Source organism: Hermetia illucens, chromosome 2 (genome assembly GCF_905115235.1).
Source record: "Hermetia illucens chromosome 2, iHerIll2.2.curated.20191125, whole genome shotgun sequence".
In the NCBI taxonomy this organism is placed as follows: Eukaryota; Metazoa; Arthropoda; class Insecta; order Diptera; family Stratiomyidae; genus Hermetia; species Hermetia illucens.
The window spans coordinates 90,407,027-90,434,888 of record NC_051850.1 but is presented as its reverse complement, the minus strand read 5'-3'; the positions used below and the strand labels follow the sequence as shown (position 1 = coordinate 90,434,888).

The 27,862-nt window shown below is 43.8% G+C and overlaps 1 protein-coding gene across 1 annotated transcript in view; it reads right to left on the bottom strand.

Moving 5' to 3' along the window:
* LOC119648496 (ras-related protein Rab-26-like) overlaps positions 1-27,457 on the bottom strand; it is a 32,741-nt gene extending 5,284 nt beyond the window's left edge. Inside the window, exon 1 of the mRNA XM_038050262.1 lies at positions 26,270-27,457. Within this exon, the coding sequence (XP_037906190.1) occupies positions 26,270-26,632 (363 nt within the window). The 5' untranslated portion in view covers positions 26,633-27,457. The remainder of the gene's footprint in view (positions 1-26,269) is intronic.
* Between the last annotated feature and the right edge of the window lie 405 nt (positions 27,458-27,862).

The following is a 27,862-nucleotide window of genomic DNA, read 5'->3' as shown; positions in this document are numbered from 1 at the left end:
CTATGCTTTTTATTTTTGCTGACATTCTCGGAAAATAGAAATGCTCTAATAGCTGTAACCGATTTTCCTCGGCATTGCGGTGCGCTCGTTTATGTACCTGTAGTATTCTCTCTTCTTGCTCGGCCTCGTTAGAGACGTCCTCGACAAATTTCTGCGTATAGCGTATTCGGTAGCTACTGAAATGTTCAGGGTAAATTTCTTGGATGCGGCCCATATTCTCTTCGGCAGTTAGAAGACCATTTATGGTGTTAGGATTGAGGTAACGCTTGAAGATACTTATTAATTCATTATTTGAATATTGCGCCTTGATAAATATGTGTCTCGAATAATTTGGAAAAGGGTTTTGTAGCTGGTAGCTATCTTCATTGCCGAATTTTAAAATAATTTGATTCCTGAATGCATTAATGGGTGACTCGACAGTAGGGATGAGGTTGTGTGACGAGCTCTCATCACTATGTTCTGTAGGGGTAAGGGAATTGATTAGGGTTGATTTAGGAGGCCGCGAAAGCGAGTCTGCGACAACGTTAGCTCTACCCGGCTTGTACTCTAGCTCGTAGTTGTATTCCTCTAGGATGGCTTTCCATCTTTTCATCTTACTGTTAGTGTTCTTATTGCTAAGAGCATAGGTAAGTGGTTGATGGTCAGTGTATATTTTAATCTTTCGAGAACCATAAAGGTAGCTTCGCAATGAGGTCAGTGCCCATATAATGGCAAGCATCTCTTTCTCATTGGTAGCATAGTTTTCTTCGGTGTTTGTTAATGTTCTGGAAAGGAAGACGATGGGTTTTTTATCCTGAGAGAGTACTGCACCAATGGCGTAGTCAGAAGCGTCTGTTGTTAAATGAAATTCCTTTTCAAAATTCGGATGAGTCAGTACTACTTCTTTAGACACAAGACAATTTTTTAGATTATTAAAAGCATTTAAGGCTTTCGAGTCGAGGTGAACGATTTTGTTTTTGGATTGATTTTTGGACACTCGTCCGTCTACCCCTCTTAAAAGAGACGTTAGGGGTTTTGCAATTTTTGCATAATCCTGAATAAAACGTCGATAATATCCTGACATTCCTAAAAATGATCGAAGATCTTTCAATGTTTTAGGTACTGCCATATTCGCAATTGCCTGGACCTTTTGAGGGTTAGTTTTGATACCATCCTTACTTACTACGAATCCTAAGAATTCTATGTCCGTTTTCATAAATTCGCATTTATCCGACTGGATTTTCATGTTGGAGGCTTCTAAGGTTTTCAACACTTTTTCAAGATTACTAAAGTGTTCTTCCTCGTTTCTTCCAAAGATGATAATATCATCAATGTAAACGTAACAGCACACCCCTATGTGCTCTCGGAGAATATCATCGAGGGTTCTCTGAAAAATGGACGGAGCATTCTTCAACCCAAACGGAAGACGGGTAAACTCGAATTTACCGTTGTTAATGGAAAAAGCCGTTTTTGGTATGTCGCGCTCCTTGAGTGGGATTTGGTCGAATCCACTCTTCAGGTCGATTATAGAGAAAAATTTGTTTTTGCCCAAATTCGCTAAAATTTCACTTATTTCGGGAATGGGGTATCTCTCTGGGATAGTAACCGTGTTGAGCTTGCGATAATCTATTACCATTCGATACTTTTTCTCACCGGATGCGTCTTGCTTTTTAGGAACGATCCAAACTGGTGAATTATAAGCGGATTTGGAGGGTCTTATTATTCCATCTTTGAGAAGCTTGTTTACTTCTTTCTCAACTTCTCCTTTCAAGGCCATTGGGTAGGGATATGACCTGGAGTATACAGGGTCGTCGGTCTTCGTACGTATCTCTCCCTTTACTGTGCTAGTATACGTTAACTTTTCGTCGGGTTCTGTGAGTAGTTTCGAGCAATTCTTAAGGATTAACTTTAACCTACTCGATTGCTCCTGGCTTAGATGTGTTGTTCTGATGTTAATGCTGTTAACAGTCTCTGAGATATGCTGTTTCAAAGGAATGTGTAAGTTAGGGTGAAGTGTCATATAGTTTTCGTCTGTGTGAATGATAGCTTTCATTTGTTTAAGGGTGTCGTTACCAATTATACCATCGAATGAAATCAAACTTGGAAGGATAAAAAATTGAATTTTCGTTGCATCAGGGCCAAATAAGTTTACAAATGCATGATGCGTAATTTCGATGCTACCTCCTACGGAGTTAGCGTAGAAAGCTCTGTTGTTTGGTATATGGTTTCGGATGTGTCTAGGCTGTATATAATTTTTGTTAGACCCTGTGTCCACAAGAAATCTGAGACGCTCTCCACTTCGTACTACATGCTCGAAATATGGGAGTGAAGAGCGTGTTAATCTAAAAAATAGATATCGTCCAGCTGTTCGGATTGGTCGATACTTGGTTCGTCACTAGTGTCCACATAGTCAGTTAGGGTCTGGTCATAATTAAGGTCCTCTTGGTTCATGTCTTGTTCGTATTGTTCCTCTGTAACATCATTGGTTTCATCAGGTTCTGTGTAGTACACTCTTTGTATCTTAGGTGGAGGGTGATGCCTCTGGGAGGCTTGTTGGGGACGTTTTGGTAGCCAATGTTGGTTTTGGGGTCTATTGGCATAATTTATGGCGTGAGACCTGATGGATTGGTCAACATCCATAGGTACTGGTCCTCGTGGTGGTCGAGGAGGAGGTAACTTATTTTGGGGAGCCTCATGTTGGGGTTGTTGGTAACCTTGTGAGTAGAATCGTGGTCTCTGTGGCACTTGAGGATTATGGACTAATTGTGGATGAAAATCGCGCCTAGGGGCTGGTATTGGTGCCTGTCTAGAAGGAATAGACATCATTCTACGTGGTGGAACAAGAGGTGGAGTATTATGGAGAACCTTCCGTGGATTGGTGCTGGAATTATTCGCGTATTGGGCACGATAATCCATGTTTTGAAGTTTGAAACACAAATGTAAGGCCTGCGGTAGGTCTGCCGGTTCGCGAATGCTAAGCAACCGTGGCAAATCACCTTTTAGTCCTCTGATAAACGTATCAAGTGCTTTTTCGCGGTACGATTGAGTCATGATATTCATCGCGTCCTGACTCATTTCAATCGACCCTAATTTGTTAAGTATAAGAGATAGGTGATTATACACTTCTTGATAGAATTGGGAAACGGTATTCGCACCTTGGACTAAGGTTGTCATCTGGTACTCTAAGGTATCAAGATCTCTTTTATCCGCGTAATGCAGATTTAAACATTTGGAGATTTTAGTCCAATTCAGAGGGGTATTGTACGATTCTAATGCTATATCTGCGTTACCTACAATTTTGTTTCTTATAACCGATAGTATACCGTAATATTTCGGCGTGCCTCTTAGATGGTCATAAATATGAAGGATTCTATCAACGCTCTTTCGCCATGAGCTGAATTCACCTGGTTCCCCAGAAAATGTCCTCAAGCTCTCATTATTACTGATATTAACTGGTACGTCTACTTCATCTCCAATGTCAGATGCGGGATTCAATAATGCACTAAACATTTGTCTCCCTTGAGTACGGAGAGTTTCCTCAACTACTCGGGAAATAGTTTGGAGCAGTTCGTAGTTCGGAGCATTATTAGACTCATTATGATTGCCATTAACCGGTGGTTCTAAAGTGGGCAAAGCATCAGCAAGGCCATCGAGATTTAATCGCGGTGGTTGAATCAAATTATGAGGATTCGACATTTTTGAATAACTAAAAGATCACCTTTCCCGATAAATTCAAAAAGATTGCAGATATTCACTATTCACTTCCTGAATTCAATCACTTTTAATTACTTCACTTTTGATTATGTCAATTCAAACGATTCGCTTTTCGAGTATTTTTCTTTTGAATTAAAATAAATTAAATATTTTTGTATATAAAAGACAATTTAGTGACAATAATGCAATAGCTTTAATAAATGAATATAAGGTAAAACAAAACATACAATTCTTAATTGAACCTTTAAAACTTTGAATTTATTCTAATTGAATCTGGTTAGCTTTTTTAGAGAAATCAATTTGGCGTAATTTTACAATAATAATTTGTAATTACTTACATTAAGAACGCTCTTGCTTTCATATCGGATGAAATTTTGTTTTGTTCGAATTTTATGGTGAACTGCTTCGGATCCTTAATCAGCGATTGTCCTTTTTGCCTCCTTTGGTTATTCAAAGGCTACTTGGGGCTAAATCAGGAAAAACACGCGTGCTTCGAAATTTTGGTTAATTCCGGTTTTATCTTTTCCACTCCGAAAACTTTTCATTCGCGTTTACACGAAAACGATTACTTGGTTATCGCGTATCGTTTTAAAATTCGCGGAAACTTTGCGATAATGTAACGAAGTTACTAGAGATTCTAAGGATAAGACTTATCAAAAAAATCACACGTGCGAAGCGGTCCCTGCTCGGGCGCCAGTTAATAAAAATATCGGGTAGTTATATTAAAAAAAACAATTTATTACTTCATGCCTGTTTGGCATTCTAATTACAACTAACTACAATTTTTTGAAATATAAAAGAAATTAATATGATTTTGCCTAATGTGCAATCATGCGATTTCATCGATTGCACCGATGACCCCAATAGTTGCAGACGTCGCTTTTGGATGTGGTGCTGACACAGGTGTGTTTGCGCGTGCAGCATTTCCGTTCGGGTTAACTTATATGCACGTATATAAATTGATCGTACCCATATCTCCCATTTACTTCTTATATCTATTTGAATTAGGCACTACCCGCAAAGTTCATTAGCACGCATATATTATATACCTACATACACACATGTCTGGTTGACAAATAACTAAAAAACTAAAACAAAATAATTCTCTGCGACCCAATTCATAAGAACTCATTTCGTTGTGGTATTGACGAATTGATATGTAATGATGACGTCATGCAGGTTGTAGAGTGCACGAAATTCACAAAAAATTGTAAAGTTTCACCCCCTATAACTTTGTTAATAATTGTTGGTTTTTCTTCAAACTTGATAAAACTGTGCACTATGTTCTTCATTACACGCCCGCCAAATTTTGTACTTCTGGGATGAACATAGGGGGGGTGCCGGGTAAATTTCTAAAATGTGGAAATATACTATTATTAACTTTATTTGTGCAGATATCGGAACCGGATATATTTTGAGGCCTAGATTTCGTAGAGATGCATCACTGTGATTTTTTTCAGATTTTTCGGTTGGATGGGTTCTGAAAACGAGACCTGTTACACTTTTTGTGGGTCATATTTTGAACCCTCACTCCCCTATATTTCATCTAATATCAAATATTGAACCAGATTCGAAAAGTACTAATTGAGACCTTTCATTTGATACCCTACATGGCTACATTCTGTGAAAAAAATTTGCACCCTCCATTCACATGTATGGGGAGCCCCCCTTAAACTTAACACTAGATGGCGCCACTTACTGCATGTAAAGGGAACACCAGATTACATACTCTCACCAATTTTCGTGACAATCGGTCTAGCCGTTTCCGAATAAATCGGATGTGACGGACAGACGGAGGAGTTGCCAGATCTCCCATCAGGCGCGACCCCAGGTGGCGGATAGGGGCATACCTATTGATGTGTAAATATGTGTTCATGCACTTTTCTTTTCTGACTGTGTATAGGCTAGTGTTTGCTCATCTCTGGTGCGTGGACCAAAATGGCTATGGGAAGGATACCCAGAACATAAAATCACCATGGAAGACGAGAGAAGGAGTAAACTTACGGTGCAGGGGCTCGGAACCACAGTACCGGCGGCTTTTGGGAGTGAGCAAGCGGGCTCCCGGTCGATATCCCTCGACCGCAGTGCCTCGGTGGTGGACAACTTGGCCACCGTGGCATCTAATGCTACAAGTGTTTTTGATTTGGAAAAGGATGTGTTCAAGCGAAGTACCACTCTACCAAGGTCACCAGTAACAAAACCGAAGAAGGGTGAATTGAAAGCAGATCGTTGGACAACAAAAACAGCAGCAACATCGACCGCACATATTCGAAAGGAGCAGCAACAGGAGGTACTCCAGGACCAGGAAAAGGACCCATTCAGAAGAAGTTCGTCAACTTTGAGATCTCCGCCAATGCCAAACATCAAAAAAGATAAAACGGAGGGAAGGTCAATGAATGCCAAATGTGAAGGAGTATTTAAAAGTAGTAATCTGGTTAGGAATCATCATGGAGAGCAGAGCCCTGAAGCAGAGGAAATACCCTTCACACAGCTTGGTGCAAAAATAGTGGAGCTGTCTGAGTTCATCAAGGACAAACACAACGTCCACCAAGCCATAAAAAATATGGTGAGAGCAATTAGAGTGCTCTACAACAAATCGCAGCAGGAGGAACAAAATTCCAAGGGCAAGTCGAAATCTGTTGCCCCAACAGTGTCACAAGCGACCCAAGTGACACCTAATCGTGTTGCAATCGGCCTGCCACCAAACAGGAGAGTGCGGGAAGGAGATGTGGATCCTCTGGGAAGTCAACAGGCGCCTAAGAGGAAAAAAGCCATGCAAACAGTTCCGAAAAACGGAACTAAAGGCACCGAAGAGAGAAAGCAGGTCCCCCAAGTGCGAGCTCCGGCAATCGACTCGACGAAATCCAAGGGGAATGGAAAAGGTGGTTGGACCAAAGCAGTTAGGAAAAAGGCGAAGAAAAAGGCAAAAGTGCGGATTCGCGCAGAAGCGATTGTAATCTCCAGCAATGGAAGTTTGTCTTACGCGGAGATACTGAAGAAGGTCAAAGCTGACCCCGACCTAAAAGATCTAGGCGGAAATGTCAGCAAAATTCGAAGGACCCAAAAGGGTGACCTCATGTTTGAACTGAAAAAAACCAGCTTGGGGAAAACTGATGGCTTCCGAGCTCAGGTTAAGAGCTCACTTGGGGAGAATGTTACAGTACGGACCCAAAAACATGAGGTCTATATACAGTGCAAGGATCTCGATGAAGTGACATCCAAAGGAGAAATTTGCACTGCCTTGATGGAACAATTCAAGTTGGAGGAACTTGCCGAAGAGTCCATTGTGAGTTTGCGGAAAGCCTATGGCAATACTCAGACGGCCACATTGCGATTACCAGTGGACGCCGCGCAGAAGTTATTGGCGGCCGGGAAGGTTCGAATCGGATGGGTTGTTTGCCGTCTGAGAGAGCAGATTTCTCTAAAGAGGTGCTTCAAGTGCCTCACGTTTGGTCATTTTGCGAAGGCATGCACCAGCGGCGTTGATCGGTCCGATCGATGCAGAAAGTGTGGGGAAAAAGGCCATATTGCCAAAGCGTGCAATAGGGACCCCAAATGCTTATTATGCGAAGGAAGTGAGGGACGGGATTACCGGCATATTGCCGGAAGTGCTAAATGCCCGGAATTTAGGAAGGCGCTGACTTCAATGAAAAAATGAGGTTTATTCAAATAAACCTCAATCATTGTAGGGTCGCTCAAGATTTACTCGAGCAGACCATCTACGAATCCGAGGTGGAAATTGCCATCATTAGCGAACCCTATAAAAACCGTCACGGTGGCGTGTGGGTTATAGATTCGTCTGGTGAAGCGGCGATATGGGCATGCGGTCGACAAGCCATCCAATGTACGGGGAATCAGACATACAGCGGCTTTGTATGGGCGAAAATAAACGGGGTATATGTGTACAGCTGTTACGCCCCACCAAGCCTCACACTGCCCGAATTCGAGGAAATGCTTGACAGCCTTGTTCTCGACGCAAGGGGTCGTAGTCCAAGGGTGATAGCTGGTGACTTCAATGCTTGGGCCCGTGAGTGGGGTAGCAGAGAGACAAATGCAAGGGGCCGCAGTCTATTAGACACTTTCGCACAGTTGGAGGTCGTTCTGGCCAACGAAGGATGTGTAAACACCTTTCAGAAAGGGGGGTCTACCTCAATCGTAGACCTAACTTTTGTCAGCCCTGCACTGGCACGTGGTATGTCTTGGTGTGTCAGCAACCACTACACCCACAGCGATCACCAGGCAATCTTCTTTGGGCTATGGGTGGAGTCACCGGGCATAAGATCATCATGCCCGAAACCGAGAAACATGTCAGGCTGGTCCGCTAAAGCTCTGGATGAACAGGCCTTTACGGAGGTGTGGTTAGACCAAGCTAATAAAGCAGGCGCCTCTACGGAACGAGCTGTCCATGTGGCCGAATGCATCGCCAAAGCGTGTGACGCATCCATGCCGAGGAGGTGCTCATTCCCCAGTAGAAGACCAAACTACTGGTGGAATGCTGAACTGGCCAGCCTTCGATCAGCCTGTCACCGAGCCAGAAGAGCGGCTCAAAGAGCGGTAGGCAGAATTGACCAAGGGCAAAAAGAGCGCGCCTATAAGGAAGCCCGCAAAACCTTCAAGCTCGCCATCCAACGGAGCAAGAGGGAATGCTTTAAGGAGCTCTGTTTAGAAGCAGACGTAAACCCGTAGTGGAATGCCTATAGAATCGTGATGGGGCGATTCAGAGGCCGATCATCTCCGCAGATCACGTGTCCTACACTCTTGTTAGAAATCATCCAGGGGTTATTCCCTCAGCAAGAGGAGGGCGAAGACAGCTTTCAGCGACCTCTGAACGACACGACAATACCGCCAGTCACCAGTGACGAGCTGCTGGAAATCTGCACTAGGATAGGAGATAATAAAGCTCCGGGTCTGGATGGCGTGCCGAATAAGGCCCTTAAGCTTGCCGTGAAATCCAGACCGGACATGTTCGCTGAGTTGTTCGAAGCGTGCATGTCCGAGGGGATATTTCCTACATCATGGAAACGACAGAAGTTGGTGCTACTGCCTAAGGCTGGCAAACCATCAGGTGAGCCAACCTCTTACAGACCTATTTATCTTTTGGACACTGTGGGCAAAATGCTAGAGCGAGTAATCTATAATAGATTACTCCCGGTTGTTGAGAGCCAGGGAGGTCTCTCAGATCGGCAGTATGGGTTCCGTAAAGCCAGATCAACCATTGATGCCATCAAAATGGTTACTGGCTTGGCCGAACGGAAGCGGTCCTTATCACCAAGCGCCGTAAAAGAAATTTTGCCCGTATTCAAATTGGGAATCATATCATCACTTCTAAGCCTGCGATCAAATACTTGGGAGTGATGATAGATGGGAATCTTAGCTATAAAGCACATGTGCAGTATGTCTATGACAAAGCATCCACTGCGAGTGTGGCCCTGGCAAGAATGATGCCGAACGTGGGAGGGCCACGACATGCTTCCAGGTTGCTTATAGCGAGGGTAGTGAGTTCGATCCTGCTCTATGCAGCTCCAGTTTGGGGAAAGGCATTGCAGGTTACATTTAACGCTAACAAACTGAGTTCAGTCTACAGAAGAACAGCCCTAAGAGTGTGCTCGGCATTCAGGACTGTCTCAGATGATGCAGCATTCGTCATTTCTGGAATGATGCCCATTGACATCTTGGCAGACGAGATGACGAATATATATAATGCGAAGTCTACCTCTCCTTTATCGCAGACGAAGAACGCCGAAAGGGAGAGATCGTTAAATAGATGGCAGGAGCGTTGGGAACGCTCGGGAAAGGGTCGGTGGACACACAGGGTCATCCCTGCCATCAAGGAGTGGTTGGAGAGACGGCACGGTGAGATTAATTATAATCTTACTCAGTTTCTCACGGGGCACGGAGGATATGGCCAGTACCTGTTCAGGTTTAAACTGGATACCTCACCCCATTGTCCAAACTGCGATGGAGTCCCAGAGGACCCAGAGCATGTATTCTTCCACTGTCCAAGGTTTGTGGAGGAAAGGAAGAGCCTAGAGGAGACTCTAGGAGAGGTGCTGGTGCCAGAGAATCTGGTGCGAAGAATGCTAACATGTCAGGAAGACTGGGATGCGATCAACTCCATGGTCGTATCTATCCAGAGCAAACTGCGAAAGGCAGAGGAAATCAGAAAAGCGCGGTTACGTACGCCGCGTAGAGACGAAAGGGGACGAAGCTAAAATGAACTGACTCCGCCCTGTGATGTAATACCGTACGGTGGTTCCACGGGGCTTGGAGGGAGTCGGGGGTGGTTTTAGTGGGTAAGAAGCCCACACGCTGGCGTGTCCAGGCCAGTGTCTTTTGAAGTTTTCCACCTCCTCAAAAAAAAAAAAAAAAGACGGACAGACGAACAGACAGACACCGTCTCGATTCTAATAAGGTTTTGTTTCACACAAAACCTTAAAAAAGGGCTAGGTGGAATTAGATTCTTCTTGAATGGAATTTTAATATTTCACTCGAATTTCAATTATTCTCGTTAATTATGACGTCAGCATGTTATTTGTATGGCTTAGAATGCTGTTAATTAACACGAAATTGATAAGTTTGAACTGCTATAACTTTCCCACTGACAGTTGGATTTTCATGAAACCTGGCATGTGTATGCACAAGGCTGTCCTCTATGTCGGTGCAAAATTTAGTACACTTAGGATGTACTTAAGGGGAGTTTTTTAGTCTATTTCTAAAAGTTGATAATATACTATTAGTAAATTTTTGAGCAAATACCGGAATGGGACATCTCTTGAAGATTAGATTTCACATAAGTGTTTTACACAAAACCTTAAAAAGGGCTGCAGATAAATAGATTCTTCATAAATGTGACTTTAATATTCCACGCGAATGTCAATTATTCCGGGTAATTGACGTCAGCATCTGATTTGCATCCCTTTGGAAGCGGTAAATTCGCGGGAAATTGCTAAGTTTGAACTGCTATAACTTTGGCGTTAATTGCCAGATTTCTACGAAATTTTACACGTATATACAAAATATTGTCCTCTATGCCGGTACAAAGTTCGGAAGTCCTAGGATGAATTTAAGGGGGGTTTTTCAGTAAATTTCTATAAAGTAGTAATATACTATTAGTAAGTTTATTTGAGCAGATATCGGAAAGGGACATATTTTGAGGCCTAGATTTCATCTAGGCGCACCACCCTGTTTTTTTTCGGATTTTCAGGTTGGGTAGTTTCCGAAAATGAGTCCTGTCTCACTTCAAGTGCGTACATTTTGGCTCCTTACTCACGCACTTTGCAATTTATGCCAAAACTAATGTCAGTTTCGGAAAGTACAAAACGTGACCTTTCATTTGATACCCCACACAACTATATCCCGTGAAAAAAAACTTTTGAATCCCCTCTTTGCATGTATGGGGAGCCCCCCTTTAAACTCCACCTAAATTTATGCCACTCGCTGTATGCGTGGGATTTCATAGTTCCCATCTGTCCACCAAATTTCGTTCAGATCGGTTTAGCCGTTTTGGAGAAAAATGCGTGTGACAGACAGACAGACAGACATTGAATCGATTTTAATAAGGTTTTGTTTTACACAAAACCTAAAAAATGATCTCACTTACGCGATTACCAAAAATTACGAATAAGACGACGACAGAAGAGAGAGTTCTACAAAGTGAAGAGCTGGAACCCAACGCTGTGGCCACATTTCCAATACAAAAGAAGAAAGGCAGTCCGGTGGAATGCCCAAATTACCATCCGGTTACTGTCTCATACCATGAACATTTTTGAAAGCATTCTTGATAATGATATTCGCGAAATCGTTGAAATAACCGTGAATCATGCCAGGTTTGTCAACAATTGCGGAACAACTGGCGCATACATACTACGCGGTTACCCATGTAGAAACAAAAGTGATCTCGAGCAACTTGTCTTAAAATGAAATGATCGTCTCATTCAATACGGTTTCAAATTGAATCTGAATAAAACTGAATTTTTGACAACCTGGATGAAGTGGCGTTCCACAACTGGTGTTTTCTTTTGCGATCGATTTATCAAAGATCGTCTTAAATCTAAAATTTACCGCAATGACGTCCGCCCTGTCGCCCTCTATTGTCCTGAGTGTGGGCCAGCTATAATATAGCTATATAGACAGTGAATGGCATCTTGCAGTAACGGGGATAAAAATGTTGCGTGGGACTTTTAGTGTCATCACGTCCAAAGAGAGGATAACCGTGAACGATATTGGGTTGCACTCATCGTGGAAAAATTGCGAGAGATGCTGCGAAGAATTCATTTGCCAAGATTGGTCTGAACATCGAAGACGATGATAAGCCACCAAAGGCCACCCAAAACAAAAGTGGCTTAACACGCTGGATGGTGTTTTGAAAGCCTCGCAACTGCATCCTGATCATGCTTTTGGTACAACTGGTACATGGTTAATGATACAACTGAACACGACTGGCCGATCCCGCTTGTGAACGGGACATAAGCTAAAGAAAAAGAACAAGAATGCGAGGAACTTTGATTCCACGCCAGTTGCACTTACATAATAATTTAAAATCCATTTGCGCAACATTTTTCAGTAGCCATTTGCACAAATAAATTGCTCTTCAAAGTACTCATCATCATCAACGGCGCAACAAACGGTGTACAGTCTAGGCATGCCTTAAGAAGGAACTCCAAACATCCCGGCTTTGCGCCGAGGTCCACCAATTCGATATCCCTAAAACCTGTCTGACGTCCTGACCTACGCCATCGCTCCATCTCAGGTAGGGTCTACCTTAATCTTCTTTTTCTACCGTAGATATTGCCCTTATAGATTTTCTGGGCTCGATCATCATCATCCATACGGATTAAGTGACCCACCCACCGTAACCTATTAAGCCAGATTTTATCCACAACCTAACGTTACGTCACAGATTTCGTCGTTACGTAAGCTACGGAATCGTTCATCCTCATGTAGGGGACCAAAAAATTCTTCGGAGGATTCTTCTCTCGAACGCGGCCAAGGGTTCGCAATTTTTCTTGCTAAGAACCCAAGTCTCCGAGGAATACATGAGGACTGGCAAGATCATTGTCTTTTGCAGTAAGAGCTTTGACCCTATGGTGAGACGTTTCGAGTGGAACAGTTTTTGTAAGCTGAAATAGGCTCTATGCCAACAACCGTGCGCGGATTTCATCATCGTAACTAATTATCAACGGTCTTAAAGTTCTAGTCTCCTATCTTCATTCTCCCCGTCTGACCAGTGCGGTTTGATGTTCTTGGTTGGTTGGTTTTTGGTGATACGTTGCCACCATATACTTTGTCTTGCCTTCATTGATGTGCAGCCCAAGATCGCCGCTTGCTCGATCAGGGTGAAGGCAGTTTCTACGTCTCGGGTCGTTCTTCCCATGATGTCGATATAGGACAGTAGTTGAGTAGACTTAAAGAGGATCGTACCCCAGGGTCAGCCTAGTCAGTCCGAATTCGCTCATGGCCTTCTACAGTTTTACCCTGGCTATGCTATCATAGGCGGCTTTAAAGTCGATGACAAGATGGTGCAACTGGTGGCCATATTCCAACAGTTTTTCCATCCCTTGCCGCACAGAGAAAATGTGATCTGTTGCTGATTTGCCTGGAATGAAGCCTCTTTGGTATGGACCAATGATGTTCTGGGCGTATGGGGCTATCCGGCCTAGCAAGATAGCAGAGAATATCTTATAGATGGTTCTAAGCAACGTGGTACCTCTATAATTGCTCCACTGTGTGATATCTCCCTTTTTATGTATGAGACAGGTAATGCCTCTTGTCAGTCGTCGGGCATTGATTCACTGTCCCACATCTTGAGCAAAAGCTGATGAACCACTTGGTGTAATTGGTCGCCTCCATATTTAACCAATTCGGCTGTAATTCCATCGGCACCTAGCGACTTATGATTTTTAAGCCGCTAAATTGCACGGACTGTTTCTTCTATACTTGGTGGTGGCAGTATTTATCCGAAGTCTTCAGTTGGCGTGACCTCCAACTCACCGATGTTCTGGTTGTTCAGTAGTTCATCAAATTACTCAACCCATCGCTCGAATATGCCCCCTCTGTCGGAAATCAGATTTCCCTCTTTGTCTCGGCACGATGAACATCGAGGTGTATAGGGCTTCATCCTACTGACTTCTGCCTTCTGTGCCTGGCGTGGTTGCTCCCTGTAGTTTTCGAGTTCACAGACCTGTTAGTTCTCCCAGGCTTCCTTTTTCCGTCTGTGAAGTTGCTTCTCCGCTCGCCGGAGTTCGTGATAAGTCTCCGCGCGTGTAATCTATCGATTATAGTTAATGGCATGCGCTTTATACCAGGACTTCAACATTATTTTCAAATGTGAAAGAGTTCACATGAAACAAGTCGAAATATCGGAAGTTGAGCTCTTCGGGTATAAAATTTTTATGTTCATCTTCCGTGATGTATTTTCTATGCACGTTTTTCAATTCTTCTATAGCTAAGAATACAACACATTTCTTCATATATTGCACTTCCGAGATCTGATTGCTGCATGTGAAGGGAACACATACTATATGTTCTCACGAAATTTCGTGACAATCGATTCAGCCGTTTCCAAATAAATCAAGTGTGGCACACAGGCAGACAAACGGACAGACAGACACCGACTCGATTCTAATAAGGTTTTGTTTCACACAAAACCTTAACAAGCGCCCCAACCCACAAGCTGAAAAGGCTTCTTCTTACACTGACTCATACGATGAATCAGTTTATGACTTCGACGTCAAACTTGATGCAAGAAAAGATGCGTATTCAGACCCAGATCGTACAGATCCTCCAGCAAACGAACCAGGTCAAAATATGGGAAATCACTAGAATCCAAACGACATCAGTCAGCATAAACTGGAAATATGGCACTTCCTGTCTGTAAAAGATTGATGGGTTTTGCTTCTACAACAATAAGCCTCTGCAAGGAATATTTATCAGATCCCGCATTAAGCATTACTGTAAAAATTACCTCCAAACAACTTCAATCTGATTATTGGAGTTAAGTTAGATAACCATCGCCGTAATCTATGGTCCTCCAAAGTTTAAACTGAATTTTTTAACACACTAGGAACAGATTTCTTGCCACTAGGGATTTTAAGGCTAAGCACATTCATCGCGGATCCAGAATGATCACTCCCAAGGGAAGGCAGTGCTAGCCCGAGAGTCTAGACTTTACATCATCTCATCTGGACAGCCCACTTAATGACCGGCAAATTGACGAAATATCCCGGACTTAATTGATTCTGGTTTTACTAAAAATGTGAGGCGGGAGTTGAAAACGAGTAGGCCGTGCTATGAGCTGCTTTCAGACCACTCGCAGCTACAACAAGCAATACAAGTAGGAAACTAACAATCAAATCAACGAACTGGTTGAATATCCGTAAGTACATAAGTATTCATACGCAAATCAATAATCCCTTGAAAACCAGTGGTGAATTGAAAGAGCCTTGATGAAATTCAACGAAATAATGACCGTGGCTACACAGCTTTCTACCCTACACCCATGTATCGTCAATCTTCCAAAACATAGTACACCCCATAACTTACTAAAGCTGCTCCAAGTAAAGCGCAAAATGAGAAGACAATTGTAGGCTCACAGATCTCCAGACCTAAAAAAAATGAACCAGAGCAAGCCGATCGCTCCATGAAGCCCTCAAGGATCAACGGGAACACATTATTATTGCATAAGCTAATTTTTCTCTGTGGGAAGCTGCAAGAAGGGTGGGAGGTATTCCTACCCCACTTAGTGGAGATAGAGTCAAGACTTCCAGCCATATCTATGGCTACATCGAAGGAAAGTTTGTCGTTTAGAGCCAAACAAGTAGACCCAAAGAAAACTCCAGGATATGACCTAATCACGGGAAAAATGTCAAAGAAACTTGCAGGTATAACATTTACTCACACAAAACTAACCTGTAACATGCCAAAATGTCTTCCGATCTACTAGAAGCAAGACTAGCGAAATTGCAGGACTGTCCTTATATATTTCTGATTCAAGAACCATAGGTTCGTTTTAACAAAATCTGTGGTATTGAATCAGCAAAGGGGACTAGGATCTTCGTCGATGAAAGATTCTCGAGACCTTCTGATGCCAAAATCATCGAACATCTCCTAACAATTGATAACCTCTTGAACCGGCGACACTCATCATCAACAAGGTGTAACAACCTGTATCCGGTCTGGGTCTGCCTTAGTAAATAGACACGGGGTAGCTTCTTCCAAATTACAATTTTTACTTTTAAATGTAAATATATATTTCGATTTACTTAGCGACTTACCCCCCTTCATCATTAAAGGGTAAGTAGGCGACCCCGCTTGCGAACGGGACAAAGACTGAAGAAAAGAAGATCATTGAAGGGTAAGTCGCTCCCGAAATATATTGGGTTGGGGAAAAAGTTACGACATTACTTGTCATTGTACATTGTAATCGAATTTTAACGCTTTATTTAACATACTTAGAATTATCCAATTTAGGTCAAATATGCGCCGTTTTGTTTGCAAACTTGTTGCCATTTACAAGGCAACTCCATTGTCCCCCCCCCCCCTCCTTATTTGCAAAAAACTTAGACAGCCAGTTTTCGCAAGCCTTTTTTGAGGCCAACTTAGTAGCACCAAGAGCGTTTTGCATGGACCGGAAGAGATGGTAATCACTTGGTGCCAGGTCCAGACTATACGGTGGGTGCGATAGGACATCCCATCCGGGCTCCCGTAGCTTCTGGCGGGTCATCAAAGGTGAGCGAGGCTGGGCGTTGTCCTGGTGCAACAGAATACCATTCCTATTGACAAATCCTGACCAATCGCCTGCTTCAATCGGTCGAGTTGCTCACAGTAGAGGACCGAATTGAGGGTCTTACCATAGTTGAGCAGCTCATAGTGGACGACTCCCTTCCAATCCCACCAAACACACTGCATAACCTTCCTGGCCGTCAATCCGGGCTTAGCGATGTTTTGGGCCGGCTTGCCGCACTTCGACCACGATTTTTCGCTTAAAACTTTCGTATGTGATCCACTTTTCATCACCAGTCACCACCCGCTTCAAAAATGGGTCCAATTCGTTCCGTTTCAGCAGTGCATCGCAGGCGTTGATTGGATCCAAGAGATTTTTTTCCGGCAACTCGTGTGGCACCCAAACATCCAGCTTTTTTTGGAATTCAATCTTCTGCAAATGGTTCCAAACGGTTTTATGGTCCTTACCCAGTTCCTGGCCAATCAAGCGAATGCTTACATGCCGGTCTACTTGGATGATTTCTACGAATTTATCGGTTTCTACGACGATTGGCCTACCAGTGCGGGGTGTATCTTCGACATCTACTACACCAGAACGAAATCGATCGAACCAAGGCTGTGCTATGCAAATCGTTACAGTATCGGACCCATAAACTTGACAAATTCGTTGCATTTTTACCTCTCAGGTAGTAAAAATGTAAAATATAACGAATTTCTTCCTTGGTGGACTCCACTGACGAGCTATAACTTGAGACTGAAACGTACGATCATAAAACTGTCAAAGAGACACCTGTAGCCCAGATTGTCGTCTTCAAATCGCCGTATAGTATGATGCGGTAAGTACAACACAATATATGTTTAAGTGAAGAAAAAGAAAAAGATTTAAAACTAAAAACAGTAGTTTGGAGGAAGCTATCTCTTGTCTAAAAATTGTAGGCTAGACTACAAGTAGCAGATAAAAATCTAATTCACTAGTAAGGAACTTAGATATCCTGTTTTGCACCGAGGTCCACAAGACTTTCCAGGCTGGATCATCCTCACCCATACCGATTGAGTGGCCCATTCACCGCAGTCTATTGAGCCGGATTTTATCCACCACCAGATGGTCGTTGTACCGCCTATAAATATCATCCCTATGTAGGGTATGGAATCGTCCATCCTCATGCAGCTAATACAGTCAGAGCTTCAACCTTATAGTGAGACGTTTCTAGTGGAACAGTTTTTGTAAGCTGAAATAGACTCTGTTGGCTGCCAACAATTGTGCGCGGATCTCATCTTCATAGCTGTTTTTGATTTTCGATCCTAGATAAGAAAAATTATCAACGATCTCAAAGTTGTATTCTCCTATTTTATTATTCTTTGTTTTTTTTTGCTAACGTTGCCACCCTGTACTTAGTCTTGCTTTTATTAATATGCAAACGAAAATCCCAAGATCTGCCTCTCGTACTTACATGAGCGGATTACCTTTCTCAGGGCTGGGTTAAAAAAGATACATGATAGGGCATCGCCTTGTCTTAGATCGTTGTTAATGGTGCATGGTCCCGAGAGTGATCCTGTTGCTTTTATCTAGTCTCGCACATTGGTTAGGATCAGCCTTGAGATACCGAATTCTCTCATGGTCGTGTACAATTTTACCTCGGCTATCATCGGCGGCTTTGAAGTCGATCAAAAGATGGTACAATTGATGGCCATATTCCAAAAGTTTTTCTATCGCACGAGGCACAAAGAAAATCTGGTTTATTGCTAATTTGCCTGTAGTGAAGCCTCTTTGATATGGACCCATAGTCTAGCAAGATACCGAAGAGGCATTGATTCGATGTGCCACACCTTGGGCATAATTTGATGAACCACTTGATGTAGTTGGTCGCCTCCATATTTAACCAGTTTGGCTGTTAATCTATCGATTCATGCATGGTGGTGGTAGCATTTCTCCGCCTTTTTCAATTGGCGCTCCAATATACCCATACGGTCAGAAATTAGATTACCCTCTTTATCTCAACAGGATGAGTATCAAGGTGTATAAAGCTTCATCCTCCAGACTTTCGCGGCTGCTGCGGTTGCTCCCTATACTTTTCTAGTTCACAGACCTGTTTGTTCTCCCAACCTTCCTTTCTCTGTCTATGAGTTCGTGATAACGTTCGCGTTCTTTAAGAGTGCACAGTTACTCACTATACTGCATTTTTCCGTTCCGTTACCAACTTATATTCATCGCCGAACCAGTCGTTCCGACTTTTATTGCGACTGGAGCCAAATACGTTTTTGACCCTACCAATAATAACGTTCTTCAGGTGGTTGTGAAGATCATTCGTCGATGATTAACCTCCAGGCCCTCTGCTAGCTACGGTTATTGCAGCATCGATTTCTCCCTTATAAATGTTACGGAAGACTCTGTTTTGGATGACTTCATTGTTTATTCTCACCTGATTGGCAGAGGGAACTCAAGGAGATGTTGTTATTCGAGCTCGGAGCACCATGCCAACAAGATAGTGGTCCAAGTCTATATTGACCCCTTTATATATACATTAATGTTTGTGGCCCGATCAAATCAAGTATTTCCAACAACCACGTCATGTGCCACTGCTAGTTAGATAATCCGAAGTCCCTTTCTACAAGTAGCTTTGTTTAAACTATGGGAGCCAATGTATTGCTATTAGATAGTGTCACTACCGCATAGATACAAGCGCTAAAGTCTTAGTTCTCCCTGCATCCCGAAATAATCGTTTAACATCACATACTTCAAAACTCGATCCAGTAAATTCCTCGTCGATCCTCACCGGTGAAAGGGTACTGTAAATCCCAGGGCGAAACATGGATTAGCACACACGATGGAGCATAAAACCTGGGAAACGCCTGCTGAACCAATACCAATAACTCTACTACCAAATTCAATTTCCCCCTCCACGTGGTGATTCGTCTGAGTTCTTTCTTAATGACAACCTGCTGATAGAGAAAGATGGAGGCAAGTCTACCGCGCGATAAATTGCACCAAAAAAAGAGCCGCGAACTGAACGGATTCTACAACGACGGACGGGGTCATGAGAATAGACAAATGATTTGCGCATTTTTCGTGGAACGTGGACTCCCTGTACAGAAAAGGAATTGCCAAGCAACTATTCGTCCAGATAGCTCAGTGGTTAGAGCACTAGGCTGTCGTATGGAGGGTTGCGGCTCAAACCTCATTGGTAGCAGTAGGATTTGCATCGTGATTTAACGTCGGATACCAGTCGACTTAGCTGTAAATGAGTACTTGAGCCAACTCAGGGTAATAATCACGGGGTAATAATGGCACTGTCGCTCCAACAGTTATTATTAAGCAATTATTCGATACCCTGTCTCAATATAAGGCTGATGTAATAGCTTTACAGAAAATGCGCTGAACAAGAACCAGTCTTTTGGGGAACCACTACATCATATATGTATTCTAGTCGCCATACCATATACTCGGGGTAGGTTTCCTAGTCAGCCAACAAACAAAACCTGCTATTATCCGCTTTAAAAATATAAGCCAACGCTACTCACTCCGTTTTTTGGCGAAGCAAATTTCGAAACATAAGCCTCATCAGCGTTCATTATAGAAGAAATTGCAGAGTCGGGGAAGACTAAATTCTACGAGGCAGATCCTACTAGCAGTGTCGCATGAAATGGTTATTGGAAGTAATTAGTGTGGGCGGAAAGAATTCCACGAACGTACATGGGAAACTCCCTATCACCTAGGGAAGCTAGGGATATCTACGGACACTGCCTGCAGGTTTTGTGAGGAGGAGAACGAAGCCTCTATGCACGTCCTGGGACAGTGTCCGACACTTGTGCAAAGTAGGTCGATACATCTGGGAGAACACTTAATACCAGATGCAAAGCTGAAACATCTGGAAGTGGGGAACATACTAAAGTTCCTAACGGTTACAGGTCTGCTTGAGATACTATGATCAACAGGTACACTATAACCAGTAAAAGGCGCACAATAATTCTTCAAGGACGCGGTGCAACTTTCCCTCTAACAGAACAATAATGTGAAACTCCAGACGGGACCACTTTCAACCAAATTGATCACGTGCTAGTCGAACGCCGCCACGTCTCAACCTTAATGAATATCAGAAAATATAGCAGAAAACTATCACGAACTTCGTCGAGCGGAAAAGCGACATGGCAATTCATCAGCTTAAAAATCATAAAACGCCATGAGTCGATGAAATTACCACCGAGCTGATTAAACGTAGAGCCGACTAATCCAGGAGAGCAAATCAATGGCTGACGACTGCTCTTTACATAAAAAGGGAGATATAACACAGTGCACCAATTACTGAGTACCATCTATAATATATTCTCCGTGATCCTGCTAGGCTGGGCAGCTCCATACGCCCAGAACATTGTCGTCGAAGGAAAGCTTAATCAAGGTGTTGGATACAATGGGGAAGATAGTGGAGTGAGTTATCTACAAAAGATCCCTGTCCATCGTCAAAAGTAGCAATAGCTTGTCGAAGCGCCAGTATGGTTTTCCGCATGGCCACTGTACTTATTGCATCAATAAGGATAGTCGTAAACCTCGCCGTTTGGCATTTGATGTCAAAAACGTATTCAACTCCGATTGTCGGCTTTGCGGATGATATAACTGTGGCCGTTACAGCAAAGCACCCAGAGGATGTCGAGGACTACGCGACGAGAATAGTGAGAGCGGTCCTGATTAGGAAGAGCCAGGCTGATCTTGGCGGACGAAAAAACAGAAACGGTCTTAACAACGAATCGTAGAAAGAAAAGCAATATGAAGGGACAAGTCGGTGGATATACGGTCATCGCAAAGCGTCTTACGAAGAAAGTACGGCGTTGCATCACCTTGACACCCACGTAGTCACCAAGACTATCAACAACTAAACTCCCCTAACCGGTTTGCCCGTCGTGAACACCAACTGCGCGAGATAATATATGAAACCGGACGGCACGTGCTGAAGCTAATCCGAAAGCTAATAGTTCGGCGAGGTAGGGCCGAGGATCTTGGTTTTAAACCCACACGGGGTAAACTACTGTAATAGATGGCAGATGGCATGGTGGCCCTCCCCAACCTAAATAATCACCCCCTGCCGCTTCCAATTTAATGGCAGGGAACTCTATATAATCGGGGGAACTGACGCCTTTCTGGAGAGGGCTAGAACAAAACAATCTATCATAACTTCTATTCATGATAATCCTTTTTAGGTAATGGACGTAAAAAACTGGTTTATGAATTACGTATTCATATTTAAATCTGGTAAAAACTCCGCCATGCTATTAACATAATATGCTGGTCCCAAGCCCAGGTAAAGGAGGAGGGTTTGAAGCAACGTACTCTGTACTATCCTCAGTAAAACAAAAATAAAATGCTGAGATCAGGGAAAGAGATAAATAGAGTATAGTTGGAGTTATTCTACTATGCTAAATCTCACCTGATCTCTCTTGGTGACAGGCCCCGTGACAGGTCGACCAAGAAAATGCATAGAATGTCGTTACAAACATGATGATCGGATTGAGTCACAAGCCTCGGAAAAATGCTAGGGCGTCGACCTCAGTCGACGCGGCAGGACGGGCCCCGGTCCTGTCGAGAAATGGGCAAGGGTTCTTGACGCATGGACGGCGTCAGGACGTAAGCAAGTTAGTCCGCACACAACGAACAAAACAAATACATGTCTGCACGCTAAATGTTGGTACCCTAACTGGAAAGACGGAGGAACTCGCAAGAGCCCTTCGGAAAAGGTGCATTGACATCTGCGCTCTGCAAGAAACCCGATGGTCTGGTGCCAATAGCTGCGACATTGAACGCGAACGCGGTAAAAATGGCTACAAACTTCTCTATATCGTGTTGGCATTGCCATCTCAGAGGGTTTCCGTGATGCCATTAAAGAAGTCGAACGATTTGATGATCGGCTGATGAAGCTCACCATTATATCAGCTGATCGCACTATTCACTTCTTCACCGCGTATGCACCACAGACAGGCCGACCTGATGCCGAGAAAGATGCCTTCTGGCAACTTCTCGATGAAAAGACTTGTCACGTGCCTGCTGACGATTACATATTCATTGCCGGCGACCTTAATAGTCATGTGGGTGAAAAGGCAGACGGTAACTGGTGCCATGGGGGAAAGGGGTTCGGAGCGCGCAGTGAAGGTGGCGAGCGTATAATCGATTTTGCGGACACCCATGACCTTGCACTTATGAATACATGGTTCATCAAACGATTGTCTCATCTTCCCACATTTTATAATGGGACCAATAAAACGCAAATCGACTATATTCTCATAAGACGCCAACATTTGACCACTGTCACTGATTGCAAAGTCGTTCCCTATGAGACCATCGCACCTCAACATCGGCCGTTGATTGCCGTCCTGCGCATTAAGCCACCGATAAAACAGAGTGAGGAACGCACTGGCCCGCGGCGCATTAAATGGTGGCGATTTGGTGAGAAGAAAGAAAAAACGGTCTCACTCATACGATTGCCAACCATTACGAATGTGGAAGAATCATGGAACCACATGAAAGACACGATCCACAAAGCGGCCTCTGCAACCCTCGGGGTCACAAAGCCGGGTAAGCGGTACATCAACCGAGATACTTGGCTTTGGAATGATGATGTTAAAATGAAGGTCCGTGAAAAGAAACGCCTCTACCATAAATTTCTCAACGATAAAACGCCTGCTAATTGGCAAATTTATAGGAATGCCAACCGGGAAGCAAAGAAAGCGGTCGCTGTCACCCGAGCGAACCATTTCAAAAATCTTTACGATAAACTGGACACTCAGGATGGCGAGAGAGATCTGTACCGACTTGCTAAAAGCCGTGATGAACGCACACAGGATATCGAACACTTCTGTTGTGTTAATGACAAGAACGGTACTTTGCTTACCAACCGTCGAGCCGGAACGGATAGATGGCGAGAATACTTCGAGCAGATTTCAACTGAAGAATTTGCTCATCCTCCACTTCCACAATCATTGCCGACATTTGGTGCAGTTCCACCAGTCAGCGCAACTGAAGTCGAGGAGGCAACAAAACAAATGAAATCGGGGAAAGCAACAGGTGCTGACGACATCGCATCTGAGCTCTGGAAAGCGAAGAGCTGGGACCCAACACTGTGGCTCAGTGAATTCTTTAACCGGGTTATTCAGGAAGGAAGAACACCATCTGACTGGCAAGAAAGTACCACTGTTCCAATATGGAAAAAGAAAGGTAGTCCAGCAGAATGTTCAAATTATCGTCCGATCCAGTTACTTTCCCATACCATGAAGATTTTTGAACGCATTCTTGACAACCGTATTCGCCAAATCGTTGAAATAACCGTGAATCAAGCCGGATTTGTCAAGAACTGCGGAACTACTGACGCAATACACGCTGCGCGGTTACTCATGGAGAAACACCGTGAGAAGCATCGCCCTCTTTACATTGCCTTTCTGGATCTAGAGAAAGCGTTTGACCGTGTACCACACGAACTCATCTGGTATACTTTACGACAACACTTCGTGCCAGAAGAACTCGTGCGCTGAGTTCAATTGCTCTACCACGATCCGAAAAGTAAAGTTCGAAGTATGGCGGGTGTATCAAAACCGCTTCGTGTCTCTGTTGGTGTTCATCAAGGAAGTGCCCTCTCACCACTCCTCTTTGTCCTTGTTATGGACACACGGGATAACCAACGTCCAGCGCCCTACACACAGCTTTATGCAGATGATGTTTTCCTAGCATCTGATAGCAAAAATGATCTCGAGCAACTTGTTCAAAAATGGAATGATCGCCTCATCCAACACGGTCTCAGATTGAATTTAAACAAAACTGAATTTTTGACGACCGATCCCCATGAAACAGGCACAATCACCGTCAGCGGCAGTGATCTGCCCAGAACTGAGCGATTTAAATACCTCGGGTCAACGCTATCAGCCAATGGAGAACTGCGTTATGAAATTGCTTCACGCATTAACGCAACCTGGATGAAGTGGCGTTCCACAACTGGTGTCCTTTGTGATCGACGTATCAATGAACGTCTCAAATCTAAAATTTACCGGAATGTCGTCCATCCAGTCGCTCTATATGGTTCTGAGTGTTGGCCGACCATAAAAGACAATGAACGGCGTCTTGCGGTAATGGAGACAAAGATGCTACGTTGGACTAGTGGCGTCACACGTTTAGATCACATCCGAAATGAGGATATCCGCGATCGTTATGGGGTTGCACCGATCGTGGAAAAGTTGCGAGAGAGGCGTCTTCGATGGTATGGTCACGCAATTCGTGCAAACGAGAATTCACTTGCCAAGATTGGTCTGAACATCGAAGTCGATGGTAAACGACCAAAAAGCAGACCTAAGCAACGGTGGCTTGATACACTGGATGGGGATTGCAGCCAGATCAGGCATTCGATAGAGCCAAATGGCGAAGCCGATCACGACGAGCCGACCCCGCTTGGGGTCAAAGGGGGACAAAGGCTGAAGAAAAAGGAGAAAATTGAAATCTGGTAAAGCTTTCAATTTTCATTTTTCTTTTAGTATTACATATCATAAGATGCCAAAATTGTTTTTGTTAGTGTCAAAAACAAATTCTCCCGTCATGTTGCGCGCAAAGCGGAGGAGGACAGCCGATAAACGATAAATTTCACTTCCGTGGACGAAGCTTGACGACTCCAATTTGAATATCCCAACCCCGAAAGCGGGCAGGAAAATTATATCGATGTAACAAGCCCACTATCAGATACTTGGTGGCGATGATTGACACCAAACTGAGCTTAAAGGAACACCTAAAGACAGCCAGTGCCACTCTGGTTTATTTGCCCCTTGTGTGGGCAGAGATGCAGATGGGATGAGTCTACGAAAAGTCGGTGGACGCAGTTTATAAACTATCACGCTACCCATTCCCAACATTGGAGTGTGGAGTTCCCCACGGGGCACAATGGTTGCTACAGGAAGTACCGAACTGTTCTAGATCCATACTGGTGGCATACTGGAGGATCTAGAACATGTGATGTTTCCCTGCCCAAGGTTCGGAATAGAGGGGAGGAATCTTAACCAAGCGTTGGGTAGGAGCGTAAGCCCAGAGAATCTTAGGCTTGGTGAAGGTGGGTGGCGAATGGCGAATGAGGCACAACAATGAGTTGCACATATTCGGCAAACCAGAAGCCGCGATACTTATTAAAATTCGAAAACTCCAATCGACAGGCTATGTAGAGCCTACTATCTCAAGGAAGACGACGCATGGGCCGGGCCAGAAACACGTGGTGCAAAACTGTTGAAGAAGAGTGCTGGCTCCTCGGAAAGCCCCGAAGGCAACTGCAACACATTTGAGCAAACCGTTAATGATGATGCTTAGGGGTGGTTATTGTGCTGTATCTCCCCTGAGAGCCAATGCAACCATATACAGGTGCATATATATATATCAAACCATTTAGTGTGGACTACTACTACTAATCCAACTAAACGAACCGTTTCTGATGTGGAGTAAGAGATGGCACTCGCTGTTCATTGAAACCAAAGCGGACATCGGACACTAGATGCCGCAAGTATACGTTAAAAGCCGTTGCCAGCGAAATTATTGTGGGCATTAAGATGTTGACCTAAATATTGATATTTTTTCATACTGCCGCACCCTAAAACACCATTTCTTGCAGTGTTACGCTTTGAAAAACGTGAGGGCCGGCTTACTGGTTCAAGGAATGGACACAAGCGTCGGACCCTGTGGGAAGAACGATCGTAGACTAAGAAACTGTATGGAATCGCCCAGACACCATAGATTTGCACTTAAGACATTGATTTAAATTTTATTTTGCTTTGTAATCCTGTATGGACCAAATATCTGCAAAGTAAACCCTAACAACATCAGCTTACATCAAATTTCACAAATGCTCACCTTATGCACTATTCCGTCGTAAACATCGTCATCATCGTCGATTCTATAAGACTTCCAGCCATCATCCACTTCGTCCTGATTATACTGCGGCACCACGCTGGAATCTTCTGCTTCACCATCGCCGTAGTAATTGTCCGAATCAACGGCGTACATTTGTAAGGCCTCTTTTGGCGGTTTATACCCCGGGTATCCACTAGGAGATGGTGTTCGGTGCTCCTTTTCTTGCTCCTTGACACGAAGAGCTCTCGATGTCGGCTGGAAGTAATAATCGTTGTAGTCATTGTGCTTGCTCCGCTCCTCTCGCTTCGCTTGAGTTTCCGGGTCCTCGAAGACGTCATCGCTCATACTATCATCAGTTGCCATTTTTCTTCAGAAGATTGCACCGGTTGCAATACGGATACGGATTAGGAACCACTTCCCTCTATACACGCAACACCATCTACTAGAAGCTTTCAGTAACAATCCGTACTCCGCGAGCAAATCTAGTACAATAAAGCTTGCCTCCCGACACGCTGTAGTAGAAGTGGGTGGGTGGGTTACTTTCGGGGTTGGATGCTTCTGTGTGGGTGTCGGTTACGAGAATGGGGTTTGTTTTGACGTTTGGAATAAACCCCAACTTACAAATAGTCACAACTGAGTATTACTTGTGCGTTTACTGTTATTACCGATTGAATAATTTAAACGAGTGGAGTTAATAGATCACAACGGTTGGGAGCGTGCCGCCTGGGAGGTCACAGCTTCAACCACTTTTATCCAAATATGAATCACTTACGAGCTCTAACACTACCGCTAAGGTCACAGTAACATTTATTTACTACTCACTAATCAATTCACTAATGAAAGCACTACGAAGGGAACACTTTTTGCTATTGACTAAGGCATGACTCTCGATATCAACACCAGGACGATAAGCCTGCAATTTACTTATCACCCCGCAAGCTGTGCAAAGATACTGTCGTTCGTCTAATCACGCAAACTATCTGTAAATTAAATATTTACTAATACGCCACCGTATGCACGTCTGAACAGGGGCAGAGCGGGGCGATTCCCTGATAGATTCACCCTGAAACTTCCCGGAAACACAAGGCGACTGTGGAGAACAGCGATCCTGTCTCCAACTCCTGATTCCTTCAGATTCGGATGACCGAGGTCCTGACCGAATGAACTCTTCGAGAATTATGTCATGTGCATTCCGCGTACAGTTCAAGTGAAAAATGTGCGAACGGAATGTATCTTGTGGCCTAATTCCTTTACGAGGAATCGGATTCGCAAGATGGGTGATGGGTGGTGTGGTAGTTGCAAGGGAAGAGTAGGCCGTCTCGTTTTGCCACGGTGGTGGGTGGGCAGAATGGGTGGTTCGCCCGGTGATAATGTTTTGGCAAATTTCCTGCCGAACTTCCAGTAAGAGATTAGTAGCTTTGTGTTTACATGGCACTCGTCGGCAAACTTTCATTGTTGGAATGAAGGAAGCAGATTTGAACTGCAAGTAAAATTCCAGAAGGCCAGCCGGCATGCATCTAATCATGCAAAATAAAATGAGCAGAAATCATAAGCCAAATTTGAATTTAAAACACTTTCGTTGAGGAAGACGTA